This window comes from Melospiza melodia, chromosome 16 (assembly GCF_035770615.1).
Source record: "Melospiza melodia melodia isolate bMelMel2 chromosome 16, bMelMel2.pri, whole genome shotgun sequence".
Classification (NCBI taxonomy): domain Eukaryota; kingdom Metazoa; phylum Chordata; class Aves; order Passeriformes; family Passerellidae; genus Melospiza; species Melospiza melodia.
This window is the reverse complement of record NC_086209.1, coordinates 1,481,974-1,500,936: the sequence shown is the minus strand read 5'-3', so window position 1 is coordinate 1,500,936 and position 18,963 is coordinate 1,481,974. Positions and strand designations below refer to the sequence as shown.

The window sequence follows — 18,963 nt, the reverse complement described above, 5'->3', positions numbered from 1 at the left end:
CCCCAGAGCAGCCCTCCCCCAGTCGGTGCCTCCACCCCAGCCACGAACGGTGTCTGCCACATGGGACCTGGTCCCAGGCCTTTCCCTGGCCGAGGGCAATGCCACAGAGGGCCTCTTGTTTGGAATCTTTTCAAGACACTTTTATTTTTCCCACTTTCTCTAGGATGGCAAGTTCTGGATGCAAGTGGATACAGCCGTGAGCAGTGTCTGCTAGTGGGGCAAGGACAGAGGTGGGAACAGCTGCCGTTTCATGCAGAGCACCCTCATTTTCAGCGTAATGTACTTTTTTAGCAAACAAACCTCTTCTAAGGGAAGTTTTCTTGCCGTGTGGATGGAATGAAATTATTTTATGAGAAGCAATTAAGTACAACTTTAGCCTCTGGCAGAGGCAGCCATCTGGCCACTAGGGCAGAAGGGGGTTCCCATGGGCAGAGTGGGTGTGCAGGGATCCTTCCAGTCCCAAATCCTGGGGGGACACAGCAGCTCTTCTTCGTGGGGAGCTCTGAGGCAGCCAATCCTCCCTCTCCTTGTTAGCCAGTTACTCATTGACTCACTTTACAGCCTGGGTAAACAGTGACAGCAGTGCCCAGGTTGTCCCCCTGCCCTGGGTTACACCAGCCCTCACACAGGCATGGTCACTGCCAAGCCTCTCTGTCCCCATGCCCAAACTCACCCCCTCACCTCTGCTCCACGTAGGCACAGCCCAAAGCAGGGATGGCCCTGTGTAGAATTGAGAGGTGGGTTTGGGAAGGGAGGGGGAGCACCTGTGCTCCAGGAGAGTTAGGGGATGCTTCATAGCCTGCCCAGTCTTTGCTGCAGGGCCAAGGGGACGGAGCCATCCTTGTGCCCACACCTGCCCCAGGAACGGGGGGTTTGTTGCCCATGGAGCAGGGGGGACACACCTGGCAGGGGAAGCTGGCTAGTGATGGGCAAAGGATCTTTGCGTGCAGAGTGAGTGGGGGAGCTGGTCCAGCAGACACAGGGCTGCTCCAGCAGAGGCTCTCCAGGGAGCACCTGCAACCTGGGCTGCCTGGGGCTGGGGGGAACTGGCTCTGCTGGGGGCTATGGGGCGGGGGGCAGGCTGGAATCCGGCGATGGTGCCTGGAAATTAACATCCAGACTGGTCCCACCCATCTGTGATCTCCTTCAGAGCTGGCAGGCCCTGAGTTCACAGTCACAATGCAGGAGGGAAGCTGGCAAGCCAGAGACAGCCACTCCTTACCAAGTCAGTCCTGGAGCTCCAGGCAGGACACGGCAGGAGGAGCCTTCGTGTTTCTGCCCAGGAAACAGCGGCCGTTGCCCAGGTGGAGCAGGACCCTCCTCTTCACACCTGCAGCCAGCTGGGACAGCTGGAACTGCACGTCCTTCTGCCAGTAGGAATAGAGCAGCGGGTTCAGGAGGGAGTTGCCCAGCCCCAGCAGCCAGAGGAAGTTCTCGATGACTTTGTAGGGGAAGCACTCAGGGCAGGCCATCTGCACGATGCTGCAGATGAAGAAGGGCAGCCAGGACAAGGTGAAGCACCCGATGAGCACGGCCACCGTGCGCATGGCCTTCATGTCACTGGTGGCACGGGGTGGGGGACAGCCGCCACCCAGCCCCGCCTGCTCCACCTCCTGGATATGCTGCACATGCACCGAGGCGATTTTCAGCATGTCACAGTAGAGGTAGAGGAAGAGGAAGAGTGCGGGGAAGAAGCCGAGGCAGAACATCGTGAGCATGTAGGAAGGCTGGAAGAGGTTGAAGAAGGAGCATTTCCAATGGTTGGAGATCCTCTGGAAGTATGGGATGAAGACCGGGAGGAAGCCGATGATGGCAGCAAAGAGCCAGAGCCCCACCAGGCACAGCCCGACCCGCGGGCCTGTCACCAGCTGGAAATAGTGGAAAGGCTTCCGGATGGCCAGGTGCCTGTCACATGCAACCAGGATCAGGGACAGGATGGAGGCAGCACAGGAAGACATCACAAAAGCCATTCTCAGGATGCAAAACTGCTGGGAAGCAGGAAAGGGCTGGGAAAGCTCATCCACAGCCAGGCCCATGACTGTAAAGCCAACCATGGCATCCGCCAAGGCAAGATTGAGGACGAAACAGAGCCCCTTGGAGCCTCTCTTCCGGATGTGGCAGAGCAGGATAATGGCCACCAGCACGTTGGCAGCGATGATGAGCGAGGCCAGCACGGTGAGGATGGCTCCCAGGGCCCAGCTGGCCATGGCTGCCTCACGTGAGACAAGCCCCAGGGATGGAGCATCCCCAACACGACTGTCAGCCATCACTCACCTGGGGCCTCTCAGCAGGTGCAACTTGGCAGCAGGCACAGCCCCTCACTCTCCAGGGAGCAGGGCTGTCTCTGGGGGAGCAGCAGGAGCCTGGGGAGCAGGGCTGTCCCTGGGGGAAGCAGAGCTCTGCCAGCGCCTGCCTGCAGCAGGGACTGCTGGACTCGCTGCTGTGCCCACGGAGGTCCCTCCCCTCCAGCCACGTTTCCAGACAACCCTGGAGCAGGGGGTGAGCAGGGAGCACCTGGGCAGGAAGCTGCCGCGGTGGCACACGGGGCGGTGGCTGCCCCCCCAGGCACCAGGGGCTGGAGCAGAGCAGTGCCTGCTCAGACACAGAGGCTGGGAATGGGGACAAGCACAGAGTTCCCAAAGTCTAGCCCAGCTCGTGGGGCTCCTGGGGGTCACTGCCACACCCAGGACAGCTTCTTGATGCCGGGAGCAAGGAAACACCACTGACATCCTGCTGGAACAGCAGCCCTGAAGGCGACCTGGTTACAATGAGGAACAGCACTGACAAGGGATGTGTGCTCAAACAGATGGAGAAACATCTGCCAGCCTGGGACAGCAGCATTCACAGCTGGGAACCTGCAGTGCCCTTGGCAAGCACAACAGGGAGCCCAGGGTATCCTTGGAGAGGCTAAAACCAAAGAATTGCTGGAACCTGCACAGCAAAAAAAAAAAAAAAAAAAACACCACAACCCACAGAGGGGCCTCAGATCCAGGCAGACATGGACCTTTGAGAGCTGGTGTCTTCTGCCCACTCATGGAACCATGCAGAAGTAACTGTCTGCTGGCCCAAAGAGCCTCTCTCTGTCCTGGAGCTCTCCCTGCACACCCCTGCAGATCCCCAGGCACAGCAGGCTGGCTCCAGGATCCATGACACAGGTCATATCTGAAGGGAGACCTTGTCCATCAGTGACTGACCCCACTCCTGCAGGAGTTTGGTGAACTTTGCTGCGATACTTCCAGTGAAATCTATGTAAGTGCTACTAACAGTAAAAAATAATCTATGCACACACTCTCTCACTTTGCTAGTCATGAGTGTATTTACCTAATAGTAACTTGTAACGAAGAAATTCATGAAAACAAAGCCTCTGCAACCTTGTGCTACAGAACCCCACAACGCCCCTTCCCCCTGACAGGGGACTCTGACCTTCCCAGGGTCTGTCAGTGACGGCTCCAGCCCCCACACAGTGTCACAAGCTCTCCTGCCTCACGAGCTGGAAAAATCCCAGCTGCCAGGAAATGGGCAGGACTGAGCGTGTGTCTGTCTGTCTGTCTGTCAGTGACTGGGGGAGGGCGGCTGGGGCAGGAGCTCGGCAATGGGGGCCCCCAAAACACCCGGGCTCTGCACTGTGGGCGCCCACGGGAAGGGTTGTGGTGGCCTTACACATCCTCTGCTTCTGTTTGCTCAGGGAGACATTTGGGGAGCCTTTGTCCTGATGCTGGACAGAGTCCAAACCCTTGGAATGAGATCAAGGACAAGGCAGAAGTGGCAGGGCAGTGAGGAGCAAGTACAGGCTGGAGCCAGTGCCCCCCTCTCCTGCTTTACTGCCACTTTTAGCTTTCGTGTATCAGCCCTAAACACTCCCTAAACACCTGGGGAGGGCTGACTGGTTCCCATGGAGCCTTCCACGTTGGAGTTCCACCCCCAGCCCTTCCCTTGTGTGCAGGAGCAGTTCCCACACAGTGCCTGGCACGGCCTGCACGGAGAGCCCTGCTCCAGGCAGGATTTCAGCCCAAGCGCTCAGCGGAGTCACCTTCCCTTCCCCTGCAGCTTCTACAGGCAGCTCTGACTTTGTAACACCAATTCCCCCCCATTTTCCCCAGCAGGATTTGGCTGAACATTCCTTGTACGACTTCCACACACACTCAGCTCACAGCAGGCTCAGCCAGGACGTGCTGCTGTGTCACCAAGGACCTTCATCCAAAGCAAAGCCACCCCACCAAGAGGAAAAGGGAGCAGGAACATAAAAAACATTTGCTTCCATAGCCATAAACATTAAAAAATAACCAAAAAAATCAGAAGAGGATGACCAAAATATTCTCCTCAGCACCAGAACCACTATTTTCAAGTGCTGAGCTCACCTTTAAAGCACAGTACTTGTCTTTACAAATTATTTAAGCAAAAATAGTGCAATAATAAGCAGGAATTTAAGAGACTGAGGTTTGGCAAAATTGAGCTGAGAGGGCAACAGGGTCATTTTCTGATACTAACAAACTTGGGTTTAGAAACATCTCTACTGAAATGAATCCTACAGACTGTTTTTAAATAAATACATGGAGAATGAAAGGGTCTATAGCATGGTGAAAACCACACTTCAGTGCTCTACAAGGGCAGACACCCCTGCAAGCGAATGAGCACAGATCCAAACTCAAGCCATCCGGTCAATAAATAATTTAATGAAGTTACAAGTTCTGCAAGAAACATGATGACAATGGCACCTTCATGGGCCCCGCCCCACAGGCACGGGAGGAGACCCACACCTGTCAGCCACGAGCCACAGTGCCCCAAAGGCCACTGGAACACACAGATCTTCACAGAAGATATTCCTGCAGGCCCAGGCACACGACACCTCCGGGTGGGAAACACACAGCTGCCCCCATTGCCAGGCAGCTCGTGCTCCGGGGACCATGCATGTGGGGAGAGCCCAGCCCACAGGGACCAAACACCACGACATGGGGACAGTGGGATGAAGAGGGAGGCGGCAGCACAGCCCTGCTGCCAGCCCTGAGGATGACTCTGGTGAGATGAAGGCAGCTCTCAGAAGGGGAGGCGCTTCAACTGCTCGTATGTGATAAAAAACTGAAGGGAGCGTCAAGGAACTGGGACAGATGTGAGGCAGCTGCCTGGCAGGGCGGGTGGAGCATTCAGCTGGGCTGGACACCCATTCAGGGAGCTCCTTAAACCCACCCATGGAGCTCCCTGTCCAGGCAGCACAACCTGAGCTGCCCAGGTAGGACAGAGCTGGGAGAATGGACCCAGAGCAAACCCAGCCTTGCCCAGACCACTGGGAGAGGGAAGTGGCTCCAAGCCCAGACTGGGAGCTCTTTACAGTGAACTCCCCACCCAGTTTCAGCAGGCAGAATGCTCTGGCTCAGCACACAGCAGCACTGGTCCTGCATGGAGTCAGCACCTGCCTCAGCAGCAGAATGTTCCCCACAATTCCCTCCCAAACAGGAGCTCATCCAGGAATCTCCTGCAGCCCAGGCCACGCAAGGTCTCAGCCCAGCCCTCAGAGGCTCTACAGGGACCATCAGCAGCGCCCATTAGGGTCCCCAGTGCACCCCACTGGGGTGTCAGCTCTGCCCTGCCCTTCCCAGCAGGGTTCTCCCCTTGTCCCACCCCACTACCTGCCAGCAGCACAGGGAAGGATACAATGATGTTCCAGGGACCCAGACGAAGCCAGTTGGGCCAGAAGCCTTTGTAGAGTGCAAAGAAGCCCTCACTCTTCCACGTCTGGGAGGAGAGACAAACGGCTGAGGAGGCACACCGGGCCCACGCCCTGCCCACCTCCCTCCCCAGTGCCATGTGTGCCCCGCTGGCCCTGCCCAGCTGCTGCAGGGAGCACAGGCCCGTGCAGGTATGTGAAGCATCACCCACAGTCTCTGAACCCAGCTAACTGCCTCATGGCCTGAATTTTGTTCCAGGAGGCTGGGAGGATGCTCAGGCTCACAGCGGCCTCAGGGAAGTGACTCCAGGCCCTCTCCCCCCTCACTGATGACAAACTGCGTCACTGCAGGATCTCACTGCTCCCATCAGCGTGGTGCTGAGACCCGGCCAGCCTCCCAGGACAGGGACGTGCCCACCTGTCCCCTCACCTTGACAAGGCCATCCAGGGTGCCCTTGTAGAGCTCGGTGCTGCCCACGATGGCGCGCTGGTTCATCATCCGCGTCCGCACCACGTCCACAGGGTTGGAGGCGATGGCTCCCGCCAGCCCGCACGTGAAGCTGGAACTGCACACACCAAATCAGGGCAGGAACAGCCCTGCACACAGCCACTCCCGCTCAGACAGACACAAAATACCTGCCTCTGGACATTAGCAAAGGCATTTAGCAGTGGATGTGGGGTGCACTACTTGCTCCTACCTGGGAAAGGGGCAGTGGTGGGGCTGCCACAGGACCCTGCAGAGCTCAGGGGAGGGAAATGCTCAGCTCAGCTAAGCCAGACCCCCACCTGGTTCCACAGCTGGTTCCACAGGGCACTGGCAGCCCTGCAACGGTCCCAGGTGCTGCCCAGGTGACACAGACCTGAAGGCACCCATGGGAGTGCACATCCTTCCCACCAGAACAAACATTTCTTTGGGAAGGAGGGAGGAAGAGCAAAGACACCAGAAAGGACCACAGAAATGCCAGTCTCCCCCTCCACAGAGGGCCTAGTGCTCCTCACCCTCAGCCCAGCTGGCAAAGCCAATGGAAGCACTGCAGCATCTGCACCATGGAGGTGAAAAAGGATTCCAGTGTTCTGTGCCAGCCCTGCCCAGAGCAGCTGACTGCAGCACTGACTGCTCTGGGTCCTGCCAGCTTTGTGCTTGCTCCTCTCCCAAGGCTCTTCCAGCACAGGCTGCAAGATCACAGGGTCTGGACAGGTGAGGACCAGAGAGTGGAGCAGCTTCTGAGGGACTGGCACACGTGGCTACACACATGGATCTCTGCCTGGCTCATACCAGGGCACAGATGTGGGGCAACATTTCTGTCATTTGCCAGCAGAAACCAAGCTGGTATTTCATGTCACCAAAGGATTTCTGCCAGGTCCTTCCCCAAGGAGGTCTCTGGGATGTGGGGATGGATTAGTGGTGGCCTTAGCAGTGCTGGGGAAACAGCTGGACTCAATGGTCTTGGAAGTCTTAACCAACCTTAATGATTCCATACCTGCTGCTAACTCTGAGCTGTTCCAGCTGACAGAGCAGATCCTTTGGAAGCACTAAGCCTGCTCCAGACCCTCTGGAAGCACTAACCCTGCTCCCTGCAGACCCAGACCAGTCACTCCTTGAATGGTCTCTCCCCAGCCCTCATACAGCCCCCCAGCCTGCAGCAGGTACTCACACAAAGTGGGCAAAGATGGTGTCCCCCATGAGGCCTGACAGGATCAGATGCTTCTTGGTGATGTCGTAGACTGGCAGCTCCACCCCCACCACAATGGCCGCTCGCTGGGCCGTGGGGACAACACCCTGTGCAGCACAGACACTGTCACCAAGCGCAGCCATGCCCCAGCTCCCTCTCCTGACAGCCTCCCTGCAAGCACACCACGTGTTTCCCAGCTTTGCTTCAAAGCCAAGGAGGATAACTCCACCCTGGCAGCGTTATTCCAGCTGGATTAACTCCACACTGCTTCCCTGCTCCCAGCACCAGCACGTGGGAACTAGGCTGTCACCCCCTCACCTTCTGCACAATTTCAACACCAGAAAAGACTGTGTCCCACAAGAGCAGCAGTTTAAGGGGCCAGAAGGGGCTCCAGGTGTTCCTTGCTACAGAACAGCAGGAGAGCACCTGCTTCCCTAAGATTTGTCTCAGTTCTGCTGCTGCTGGAGGATTCTAGGAGTGCTCACTCTCCAGAGGCCTCGGGTGCCTTCCTGCTGGTAGATGTCAATGAAGCTGCCGATCATCCCACCCTGGAACAAGCTGCCCTGAGCCTGCATTCGGATCTGAAAGAAAGGGAAGAGTCAGCAGGCAGACGTCTGCACCAGCACTTGGCCACAGGGCAAGGACACCAGGGACAGCAGCTCCATGGAACTCCTGGGAGAAGGAACAGAGCAGCTCAGAGCACACACTGTTCTCCACATCCCTCTCCCTGCAAACCACACCAACAAGGACAGCAGCAGGCAGGGGCAGGGTGGGGGCACAGGAACATGAGGAACAACGCCTTCCCCCTGAAAGCAGTCCCAGAAGGGGATCTACAGGGAGATGACTGGGGAGGTTCTCCAGGCTCTCTCTGCCCAGAGCTGGGCTACCCTGAGCCCAGGGCACCAGGCAGTCCCCACTGGGCTCTGCTCATTCCATGTCACAGGCAGGCCCTTGGGGCAGTGCCAGCACCGTGACCCAGGGGACAGGAGCAGCTGGCTCACCTGGCCCAGGTCAGATAACACAGCTCCCACCCCTCACCAGCACAAATGTCAAATTGCCCAGAGAAGCTGTGGCTGCTCCATCCCTGGGAGTGCTCCAGGCCAAGTTGGACAGGGTTTGGAGCACCCTGCTCTAGTGTGAGGTGTCCCTGCCTGTGGCAGGAGGTGGAAGGAGATGGTTTTTCATGTCTGCCCCAACCCAAACCGTTCCAGGATTCTGAGATCTCTATGATCTGTGTTTTTAAACATCTATTAATGACCTTGGGCTTTGGTCCCCATTCATTAAAAAACCCCAAACAAGCAGAACTGGTGGCTCAGGGAGCACTGAGCTGCTCCTCCCACAGGTCCCACAGCCAGCCCTTACCTTCAGCACATCTGTGGGATTGGCCAGTGCAGAAGAGATGACCCCCGAGACCACCCCACAGATCACATTGATGAGCAACGTTTCATCTGCAACCAAGGAAAGAAGGTCAGACCCTCACAGGAGGGGCACACTAGGCTGGGTAGAGCAGCTCAGTTCTCAAATCAGATGGTGAAGCTGCAGGAGCAGCGCCTGGGCAGGTGCCACAGCCCATGACAGGTCTGTCTCCACACCTGTCAGGGACAGAAGGTGGCAGCTGAAACACTCAGCAATGCACTCTCAGAGGGTCTGACTGATGAGAAGGAAAATCATTGGACACGTGAAAATTGTGAGCGATTATTTGAGATTTCTCATTGCAGGGATGAGCCAGGACAGAGGCAGAGAGAGAGGGACAACCCCATGTTTCCCCAGGCCCCCTGGATTTGCCTACACAGAGCCACCTGGAGCCAGCTGAGAATCAAGAGCAGGCAGGGAGTTAGATGTGATTAGTGCCAGGGAATAACCCAGATTCCAGGCCCAGAGTTAGGATGATGGTTACATTGGGAAAACACACAGGCCTTTGCTGGTACTGACCACGACACCTCCCAGAGGACACCAGGCCACTGGCTGCCCCAGGCCTGTAGGGAGACAAACATTCAGGCATGGAGCTCACAGCTGAAAAGGCTGGAACAGCAAGGGGGGTGTGGGGACTGTGTACACAGCCAGAACCAGGCAGGGAGAGGCCTTACTAAAGCAGGACAGCAGCCCTGAAAGGACCTCTAGAGTCACAGAATCTCTTGAGATGGAAAGATTCCACAAGAATCATCCAATCCAACTCCTGACCTGGCACAGACACCTCAACAATCCCACCCTGTGCCTGGGAGTGCTGTTGAAATGCTGCTGGAGCTCTGGAAACCTTGGGGCAGTGCCCCAGCACCCTCTTGGAAAAAAACCTTCTCCTGATACCAACCTAAAGCTCCCCTGAGGCAGCTTGGCATCGTCAGTGTTCTGCATTTCCCCCGCCCATCCCGCTTTCCCAGGCTGGAACGGTGTCACACCATTCCCTCAGATCAGAGCAGGGATGGGAATCTCACCTGCAGGTCTCTGTGCTCCCTCAGGGAACACCCACCACACTCTTGCTGCTCCACTCCCCAGGCAAGAGCTGCAGAAGGCTCAGGCCAAGGGCCCTGGTGGAACCTCACCTTTACAGGCAGGGCCAAAGCCAGAGAGCTGGACTGCACAATTCCTATGCAGAATATGCCTGGCTGTGCCAGGGGAGACTCAGGTTGGACATCAGGAGGAATTTCTTCATGGAAAGGGTGGTCAGGCCTTGGCAGGGGCTAACCAGGGAGGTCTGGAGTCCCCACCCCTGGAGGTGTCCAAGGAAGGACTGGATGTGGCACTCAGCACTCTCGGCTGGGAATAAGGTGGGGATCAGACTCAGGTTGGACGTCTTTTCCAACCTAATGGATTCTGTGATTCTCCTATGACTCTGTGAAAGGAAGGAACCTGGCTGGAAGGAGATGTTTGGGTAGGAGCCACAGGCAGTGCAGAGCACAGTGAGGTTCCCATCAGGATTGAATCCAATCCTTGCTCTCCCTGACAAACAAAACCACAGCACCCAGTAATGGAGCTCCATTCCTGTGGGAATCTGGGGGTGGAAAGGACAGAGCAAGGAATGAGCAAAACACACAGCCCAGAGTGTGAGGCAGGGGAGCTGGGAGGGGCCCGTGCTGCCCTTCCCCAACACCGACCTTCCATGCGATCCACAAAGAGCCGCTTCAGGCTCTGGTAGATGCCGATCTTGATGGTGCCGTAGGACGCCTGTCTCAGCAGTGCCGGGGCGATCCTGAGGGGGAATGGACCCTGAGCATCCCTGCGGGCCGGCCCGGGCCACTCCCACCCGCCCTCAAACTGCGGGGCCAGGCACAACCCAAACCCGCTGGGGCTCCAAGAATGCAGCTCTGCCCGGGTTCCCCGGGATTGCCCCACGCAGCCCAGTGCCAGGGGATGGCACCCACACAGCCCTGGCCTTGCTCCCCGCCTCGGTAACACCGGGGGACTCCGCTCCGGGAGACGAGGCAGGGAGGGATCCAGGGGGTCAGGAAATGGGGGGCCGGGATGGGCAGGGAGCAAGGGAGCAGAGGGATGCCGGGACAGAAGGTGGAAGAGGGGACCCGGGCTGGGGAGGGGGTGCCGGGAAAGCGGCGGGGCCGGGCAGAGGGGAAGAACCCGGGATGGGTGGGGGAGACCCGGGGAAGGCAGGGGGAGATGCCGGGGTGTGGGAGAGGTCCCGGGGTGAGCAGTGGGAGGGCCTGGGCTGGGCGGAGGGGGAACCCGGGCCAGGCTGGTGGGAGCAAACATGACAGACGGGCCGATGCTGCGGCCCAAGAGGGAGCCCAGCACAGGCAGTGGGAGCTCCTGAGCCAGAGGAGAAGGAGCCGGGGCAGGCGCCGGGGAGGCCCGGGTGGATGCAAGGAGGGGCCGGCCGGGAAGCAGGTGGGTGGGTGTCCCGGTACGGATGGATGGGGCCCCGGGGGAAGCGGCACCCGCTGCCGATGGGCCCCGGCCCCGGTGCTCACCCCGAGTACAGGGCCCGTCCGCCCTCCTCGCGGCAGATGCGGAAGAGAGCGTGGAACATGCCCCGGTACCGCACCTCGCGGAACCGCGCGTCGGTGCTCTGGCCCTGCACCTGCAGCCGCGTCTTGGTGAGGTCCACGGGGAACGTGCCTGCGGGGATGGCGGGGACACCGGCCTCAGCGCCCGCCGGTACACGGCCGGTCCCGCCCGTCCCGGTCCCGCCCCACCCCTGCGCCTCACCGAACTCGGCCACGATGGAGGCGAGCCCGCCATACACGAAGGGTTTCCAGTTGAGCGCGGACATCGCATGGCGGGCGGACACCGCCGCGCGCGCCGCCGCCACCGAGCCGGGACCGGAACCGGAACCGGGCCCTGCACCGCCGCGCCGCGCCTGCCCCCTGCCGGCACCGCGCCGGGACGGGGGGGGCCGCAGGGGCTGCCCGCGACCCAACCCCGCGGCTGCCTCGGAGCGGGCCCGGCTGCTCCGGGGAGGAAATTCCCCCTTGCGCCCAGAAGCGGCACGGACCCGGACCGGAGGGATCACTCGTTATAGGAACCAAATCCAGCTAAAGCCCCTCCCTTCTCCGCCCTGCGAATCCCACTCCATCGCTCCTGGTTTTCCACCCAAATAAGCCTAAAATCAGCGTAAGAAAAACAAATGACACCTCGTCCCTGACCCCAGACAGGAACACTGCTCTCAGGACCAGCTTCTCCCTATCAGGAACTTTTATTAAGAAACCTTTAAACAAATCCATAATAAATCACCCCAATGACAGCGGTGCAGCCCTATGGATTCATCACGGAATCCAGAAGATGCTGCGTGGGTACAGGGCCCAAACTCAGACACCCGGCAGCCTCTGCCCCCAGTGCAAGAAGGGGACACCACCCCAAGGGATTTAGGGGAGCATCCTGCTGCTCCCAGCCTTCGCTGCTTGACACCCTCCCCAGTGGAAGGACAGGCCCCTGTCCCAGCCAGCAGCACAGGGAGCATGGAGAGCCTTGGCCCAGGGTGGGATGAGAGGCAAGGGGGAAGCTCCCAGGTGAAAGGTCCAGCCATGGCATCCCAGGAGCTTGGAGCAGGCTTGGGCAGGCTCAGAGCCTCCATCACCCCAATGCTCACCCAGGGCTCAGCAGCGACCGGAGTCTCTGCCAGAGCCCCGCTCCCTGTGCCGGGAATGGGGCTCCCGAGACCTGCCTCCCCTGGGGGACGCGTCCTGCCGGCTGCTGTGCCCGTCGCCCCTCCTGCCAGCCTCCTCCCTCTTCTCCCGCTCCTCCCAGGAGCCGCTCTGGCCCCTGTGCTCGCGGCAGTTCTTGTCCCCCCTGCTGTCCGAGTGCCGCTGGTGCCGCCGCTGCTCCTCATCGCGCTGTGTCCTGCTCCCGGCGCTCCTGCCGGCGCTCCCGCCAGCATAGCGCTCGTACCCCGGGTCCTCCTTCTCCTTCTTGATCTTGATCCTGGCATGGGGCTCCTCCGTGCTCACCCGCTTTCCGGCTTGCGGGCTCGACTTGGACCGTTCTGCTCTGCTCTGTTGCTCCTCTGGAATTAGGGTTCACATTTCGGGATGGACCAAACTCCAGGAGCAGCTTGCTCCCCATGGCTCCCCTGGCACCATCCCAGCTCATCTTCCATTACAAATTCTCCCCCTCCACCCAATTTCCCAGCCTGCTTCCTCCTCAGGGAGATCCCAGTTCACTTCCAATCACAGCTTTTTCTCCTCCAGCTGCACCCACCCCACTTCTCTCTTTAACATTCACATCATGTTCTTCCCAGCAACTCTGGGCATTTCCACACCACTTGGAATGCTGAGAATTTCCAACTTCCCTTTCATTCCCCTTCCTCAGTATTAACGTGATCCACTTTGTGGAATTTACCTCTCCAGACCTGAGGACTCTTCTCTCATGGCTCTCCTTCTCCCTCATTTTTGAGCGTCTCCTCAGCACTCTGTAGCAACATCTTATTCCCACCCTCATTTTGCACCCACTTTTGTTTCTCCAACCTTCTCTCCACGCAGACTCCAGCCCCCAAACCCTACCATGGGCACGCCCACCTGGGACCCAGCCTGCCAGGAACACTCCTTACCTTTCTGCTTTTTCACGAGCACATCCTCATCCTCAGACGCGGAGTCGGACGACGTGTGGGGCGGCGTTTTGACCCCGCAGCCCTTGGCATGGAGGGCTCTAGTCACGTCATCCCAGTCCTCAGACTCCTTGGGGGGCCGGTAGTTGGCCACGTGGTCCACGCGGATGGTCCGTCCCTTGATCTGCGGGGCCGGGCTGTCACCGGCGGCTCCCGGCGCCCCGGGCCGCTGCCCACGGGAGGGAGCACTCGGGGAGCCCCGGCAGCGCCTGAGCTCCACTCACCTTGATCCCATTGAAGTTATCCACAGCCAGGATGGTGCTTCGCTGGTCCTCATAGCACAGGAAGCAGAAACCCTTGGACTTCCCGGTCTTCTTGTCGCGCACGAGGTTGATGTTGACGACCTCGCCGTACCTGTGACACACACACAGCGTCAGCACCGAGGCAGCGCCCGCGGCGGCGGGGCCGGGGCTGCGGCACTTACTGCGAGAACACGCAGATGACATCCCCCTCGGTCAGCGCGTAGTGCAGCCCGCCTGCGGGAGAAGGAAGGGAAGGAACGGGTCAACAGCACCGGTACCGGCACCGGTCCCCGCCCCTAGCCCGGTCCGTACCCACAAAGATCCAAGCGCTGTCCTTGTACTCCGCGTGCCACGACACCGCATCCTGCACGCCCAGCTCCGCCTCCCGCGCGTTCAGCTCATTGATCAGCTTCACCTTCGTCAGGGGGCTGCGGGCGAGGCACCGTCAGCCCCGGCACCGGCGGAACAGGGCCGAGCCCAGCCTGCGCCCCACACCCCCACACCTACTTCATGGCGGCGGCAGCGCGCACTGCGCCTGCGCGCGGCACCGCCCCGCCCCGAGCCGAGGCGAACGTAGCCGATAGCAGCCGAGTCGACCGATTATGGCCGAATGGGCCCGAGTCGAGCCGATTGTAACCGAGTCAGGGCAATAATTACCGAGCACGGCCGAACAGGGCCGACTGCAGCCGAATCGGGCCGACTGCAGCCGAATCGGGCCGACTGCAGCCGAACGCTGCACGCCGAACCGGGCCGACTGTGGCCGAGCGGGGCCGATCACAGACGGTTACGGCCGACCGGGCTGAGGCGCAAAGCAAGAGTCGGAGCGCAGGGGGCTCAGAGCCTTTATTGGGGTCCGGGCGGGTCCCGCTCAGCACGGGCAGGAGCCCTTCCCGCTGGCCTCGTCCAGCCGCCGGGGCTGCGGCTGGGGCTGCGCCGGCCAGCCCTCCGTGTCCCGGCAGGGCAGCGAGCGCTGCGCCTTCAGCCGGCACACCAGGCACATGAAAATCGCGTCCACGTTCTGGCTTTCCTGTGGGTCCTTGGCCGAGGTCTCAAACAAAAGCATGTTATGAGCGTCGGCGAACTTGAGGGCCAGGCTGGATGGCACCTGGATCAGGTCCTTCAAGTCACACTTGTTCCCCACGAGCACCCTGGGGACGAGCGGGGGCACCGCGTGCCCGTTGCACTCCTCGATCCACGTCTTGAGGTTGGTGAAGGAGCTCATCTTGGTCACGTCGTACACGAAGACCACGGCGTGCACATTGCGGTAGTAGTGCTCCACCATGCTCTTCCGAAACCTCTCCTGGCCAGCTGTGTCCCACACTTGCACCTGGGAAGTGAAGCAGACAAGAAAAGACGCTACAGGAGTGTGGAGGATGGCAAGGCCATGGGGAAGGGGTTGCAGGAGGTCTTCCTGCTGTCTGGGTTTCAGAGAGTCCCAGCATGGTCTGGACTGGAAGGCAACTTAAAGATCATGCAGTCTAACCCCCTGCCATGGCAGGGACACCTTCCACTATCCCAGGTTACCCCAAGCCCTGTCCAACCTGGCCTTGAACACTTCCAGGGATCCAGGGGCAGCCTCAGCTTCTCTGGGCAACTTGTGCCAGGGCCTCCCTATCCTCACAGGCAAGAACTTCCTAATATCCAATCTAAACCTGCCCCCCTTCAGTTTAAGGCCATTGTCCTGTCCCTGCATCACTTGTCCCAAGTCCCTCTCTGGCTCTCTTGGAACCCTTTCAGGCACTGGAAGGGGGTCTAAGGTCTCCCCCAAGGCTTCTTTTCTCCAGGCTGAAAAACCCCTGCTCTTCCAGCCTGACTTCAGTGGGGCTGCAGCCCTCAGAGCATCTTTGCAGCCTCCTCTGGACTCACTCCAACAGATCCATGTCTATTTGCGCACCAAATCCTACGCCATGACTGAGAACACTGATGATTTCACAGAGGAAAAGAGAAAATGAGGAGGGAGAGCCACGCTTTGTGTAGGAGTACAGTGGGAGGGCCAGGAGCGCTGTGGGGATGGGTGAGGAGCCAACAGAGCTCATGGGAGAGGATTAAAAAACAAAACATCAGAGATGACATTGTAGGGGGTCTCTGCTATGGAGCACCTGGCCAGGCAGAGCAAGCAGATGAGGTGCTCTGTGGACAGTGAGCAGCAGCCTTGTGTTTGCAGCCCCTGGTTCTCACAGAGAGCTTCAGCCACCCCAACACCTCATGGAAGGACAGCACAGCAGGGCACAGGCAGTCCAGAACATTCCAGGACACCGAGGATGACAACTTCCTGACCCAAGTGACAGAGATGGCAGGAGGTCTCTGGGCTGGATGAGCAGGCAATGAGGTGGACTGGGAACTGGCTGAATGTCTGGGCCTAGACAGTGCTGGTCAGTGACACCAAGTCTGGTTGAACACTGGTAACCAGCAGCATGCCCAAGGGGTCAGTCTGGGTTCTCCTGGAAATGTTTTGTAGCCTGCAAGTGGCAATTTCCAGGTTAATCCAAATTGCCCTGTACCCATGGAGACAGTACCTGCCTCAGAGTCTTTCCAATTGAAAAATGCTGCCAGAGCAGAGCTGCTGCTCAGTCCTTTCAGGGCCAGTCTCTCCCAGGCAGAGCAAGAGAAGGAGGGTCCTTGTCCCACCTCTCACCTCCTCTCTAGGATACATATCCCAGGAAAGGCTGGTTTGCTGCACTACCTCCCACTCCTGCCCACTGGAGCTCAAATAATATCCAAAGGTAGAAAACCTGGCAACATTTTGCGGATAGTGGCAGCAGACAGGCTCCATGCCAGCCTGCACCACAGCTCACACTGGCACAGCTCTGTGGGGCTGGACAGAGCCGGGGAGGGCAGGGAGGATGAGCACCTCTAAACAACAGAGGGAAAAACTTTCATGGACAGCCTAGAAGCACAGCCAAAGCTCTCACCCACCAACACAATGTCTGGTGTCATTGTGAGTTCAACTTCTGATCAGCAGCGATGTTTGTTCTTCAGGGGCTGTGGGTGCTGATCCCCACAGCTGTGCAGGCCAAGCTCCACCACAAACTCTGCTCCTGGGTAGTTCCTACCAGTGCCAGATTTGTTCTGACACACCAGCCAGAGCTCTTCAGGTCTGGGCTGATCATTCTTTACAGGTGTCACATCAGCCTTCATAAGAAAATTCATCCTGCTGCAATCACAGCTCCAGGTGCAGCTGGGAGCAGGTTCCTGCACCGCTGCTGCCACGGCGGCCGAGCCCGCTGCCACTGGCCCGTGTGAGGAGCTCTCAGCCTTCCAGTGTGGCTGCTGCCAGCCCACCACCCTCTGCCCCCCCCAGACCCCCTGGCTGTGGCACAGAGTCCTGTCCCCATCCCACCGCAGCTCTACCCTTCTGCTGGTCCGGGGTCCGGAGCTGGAGCCACCCCAATGCTGCGAGGATCCAGCCGTGCCCATCGCAAGGGTGGCGGTGACTCACCCGGAGCCATCACTTCTGATCTCTGCATGCTCAAGCCAACCCCAGAAATAGCGACAAGGCAGCAGGGACTGGTCCAGGGCCATCTCTGCAACACAGGGATGAGAATTCTTCCCTGGCCCTGTTCCCTCCCTCCGACTGGGATGAAAGGAAAAGCCCCCAGGAGGGGTTTGGCGAGAGGCAGGGATGGGGACCGGCTGCCATCGCTGCTGGGGCTGCAGATCGGGGCCGGTGCAGGGCCCACCGGGGACAGAGTGGGGCTCACGGAGGATAGAGCGGGGCCCACTGGTACCGGTGTGGGACCCACCGCGGGCTTAGCGGGTCCCTCCGGGGCTGGTGTGAGCCAGCCCGGAGCCGGTGCGGGGCCCACCTTGATGCGCTCCCCCTCGATCTCCACCGTCTTCTCGCGGAAGTCCACGCCGATGGTGGCCTCGGTCTTGCCGGGGAAGGTGCCCCCGCAGAAGCGGAAGGTCAGGCACGTCTTGCCCACGTTGGAGTCTCCGATCACGATAATTTTGAAGATGCGGGTCTGCACGTAGGGCTCCAGCGCAGGGTCGGGGCCCGGCGGTCGCCCTCCGCCGCCGCCCGCCGCCATCCCTCCCGCACCGCTGCGGCCTCACCGGCTCATAGGGGCGCGTCGCCCCGGGGACCGGCTACGGCACTGCACGGCACCGGGTCCGCCCCGCCGACCGGCACCGGCACAGCTCCGGACAGCGGCACCGGCACCGCTCGTCTCCGCCCCGCACCCCGGCTCCGGCACAGCTCGTCCCCGCCCCGCGGACCGGCACCGGCACAGCACGGCTCCACCCCACGCACCGGCACCGGCGCAGCCCCGCGTAGCGGCACCGGCACAGCCCCGCCCCACACACGGGCTACGGCGCTGCACGGTCCCGCCCCGCCGACCGGCACCGGTACAATCCCACGTACCGGGACCGGCACCACACGGTCCCGCCCCACGCACCGGCTCCGGCACGGCCCGTCCCCGCCCCGCGTAGCGGCACCGGCACCGCGCGGCTCCGCCCTACGCTCCCGGCTCCGGCAGCGGCACGGGCCCGGCTCAGAGCCGCAGACCGGGCACCGAGAGCCTTCAGCCGGGCCGGCGCGAGCGTTCCCAGAGGAGCGGCGGGGACCGGCGGGGCTGCGGGCAGCGGGCCTGGCCCCTCCCGGAGGGAGCGAGAGACCGAGGGGCACGGCGAGGCGGGGGACAGCGGGGACACCGACATCCGCACGGTGCCAGTGCCAGGAGGTGGCAGTGGGATCACAACCGCCGGTGCCACAATGACCCTCTTCATGTCCAGCTGGGCAGCCACAGCCCCGTGTGCCAGCATCAGAGAGACCAGGAAGGGGACGTGTCCCTCCTGCCCCAAGAAACAGGGCAGTGGGGAGCCAGCACCCACGGCACGAGGGCACGGGCCTGCAGCAGGAAGCACACACACAGGGACTGCAGAAGTAAGGGTGCAGGTGACAATCTGCAGGAGGAGAGCTATGGCAGGAGGGGATGAGGGGACTCAGGTCAGCTGGACTGGGACAGCATCAGGCAGTGGCACAGCAACAGTGGCATGGGGACCGACTGGAACATGGGGCATGGCTCCTGCTCACGCAGACCAGGTGATCCCAAAAGAACCCAAAGACCCCCAAAATGGGCCTCTGGAAGGTGACTCCTCCAGGGCTAGCACTGATGGGACCTGCAGGAACCAGAGGCTGGGAAGGATTTACCAGAGACTCCCAGTGGTCACCACCACCCCAGAGTGTCAGTGCTCGTCTGCTTCCAGCAGCATGGACATGAAACAGGGTGCACTAAGCCTTGCAGCAACTGGAAAAGCCTCAGAAAGCTGAGTCTGATGAAACTCATGCCCCCCTTTCCCATTCTAGTCACATCTGCAGGTCCTGCACTGCTG

General features: G+C 60.1%; 4 protein-coding genes across 4 annotated transcripts; all 4 read right to left on the bottom strand.

The window, feature by feature from the left end:
• Positions 1 to 1,226: 1,226 nt before the first annotated feature.
• On the bottom strand, positions 1,227 to 2,267 carry GPR119 (G protein-coupled receptor 119). Its single transcript, XM_063170914.1, has one exon. The coding sequence runs from the start codon at positions 2,265 to 2,267 to the stop codon at positions 1,227 to 1,229; it is 1,041 nt and encodes a 346-aa protein (XP_063026984.1).
• A 2,386-nt stretch (positions 2,268 to 4,653) lies between these two features.
• On the bottom strand, positions 4,654 to 11,619 carry SLC25A14 (solute carrier family 25 member 14). Its single transcript, XM_063170242.1, has 9 exons — positions 11,494 to 11,619; positions 11,256 to 11,403; positions 10,428 to 10,522; positions 8,698 to 8,783; positions 7,821 to 7,916; positions 7,318 to 7,442; positions 6,093 to 6,228; positions 5,650 to 5,730; positions 4,654 to 5,076 (listed from the first exon to the last, which is right to left on the bottom strand). The coding sequence occupies exons 1-9, from the start codon at positions 11,555 to 11,557 to the stop codon at positions 5,035 to 5,037; spliced, it is 873 nt and encodes a 290-aa protein (XP_063026312.1). The 5' UTR covers positions 11,558 to 11,619; the 3' UTR covers positions 4,654 to 5,034.
• A 342-nt stretch (positions 11,620 to 11,961) lies between these two features.
• On the bottom strand, positions 11,962 to 14,157 carry RBMX2 (RNA binding motif protein X-linked 2). The gene is made up of 6 exons (XM_063170241.1): positions 14,137 to 14,157; positions 13,942 to 14,057; positions 13,812 to 13,863; positions 13,612 to 13,741; positions 13,331 to 13,511; positions 11,962 to 12,787 (listed from the first exon to the last, which is right to left on the bottom strand). Exons 1-6 carry the CDS (start codon positions 14,139 to 14,141, stop codon positions 12,381 to 12,383), a joined length of 891 nt encoding a protein of 296 aa, XP_063026311.1. The 5' UTR covers positions 14,142 to 14,157; the 3' UTR covers positions 11,962 to 12,380.
• A 307-nt stretch (positions 14,158 to 14,464) lies between these two features.
• Positions 14,465 to 17,954, bottom strand: RAB33A (RAB33A, member RAS oncogene family). Its single transcript, XM_063170240.1, has 2 exons — positions 17,436 to 17,954; positions 14,465 to 14,956 (listed from the first exon to the last, which is right to left on the bottom strand). The coding sequence occupies exons 1-2, from the start codon at positions 17,658 to 17,660 to the stop codon at positions 14,498 to 14,500; spliced, it is 684 nt and encodes a 227-aa protein (XP_063026310.1). The 5' UTR covers positions 17,661 to 17,954; the 3' UTR covers positions 14,465 to 14,497.
• Positions 17,955 to 18,963: the final 1,009 nt, after the last annotated feature.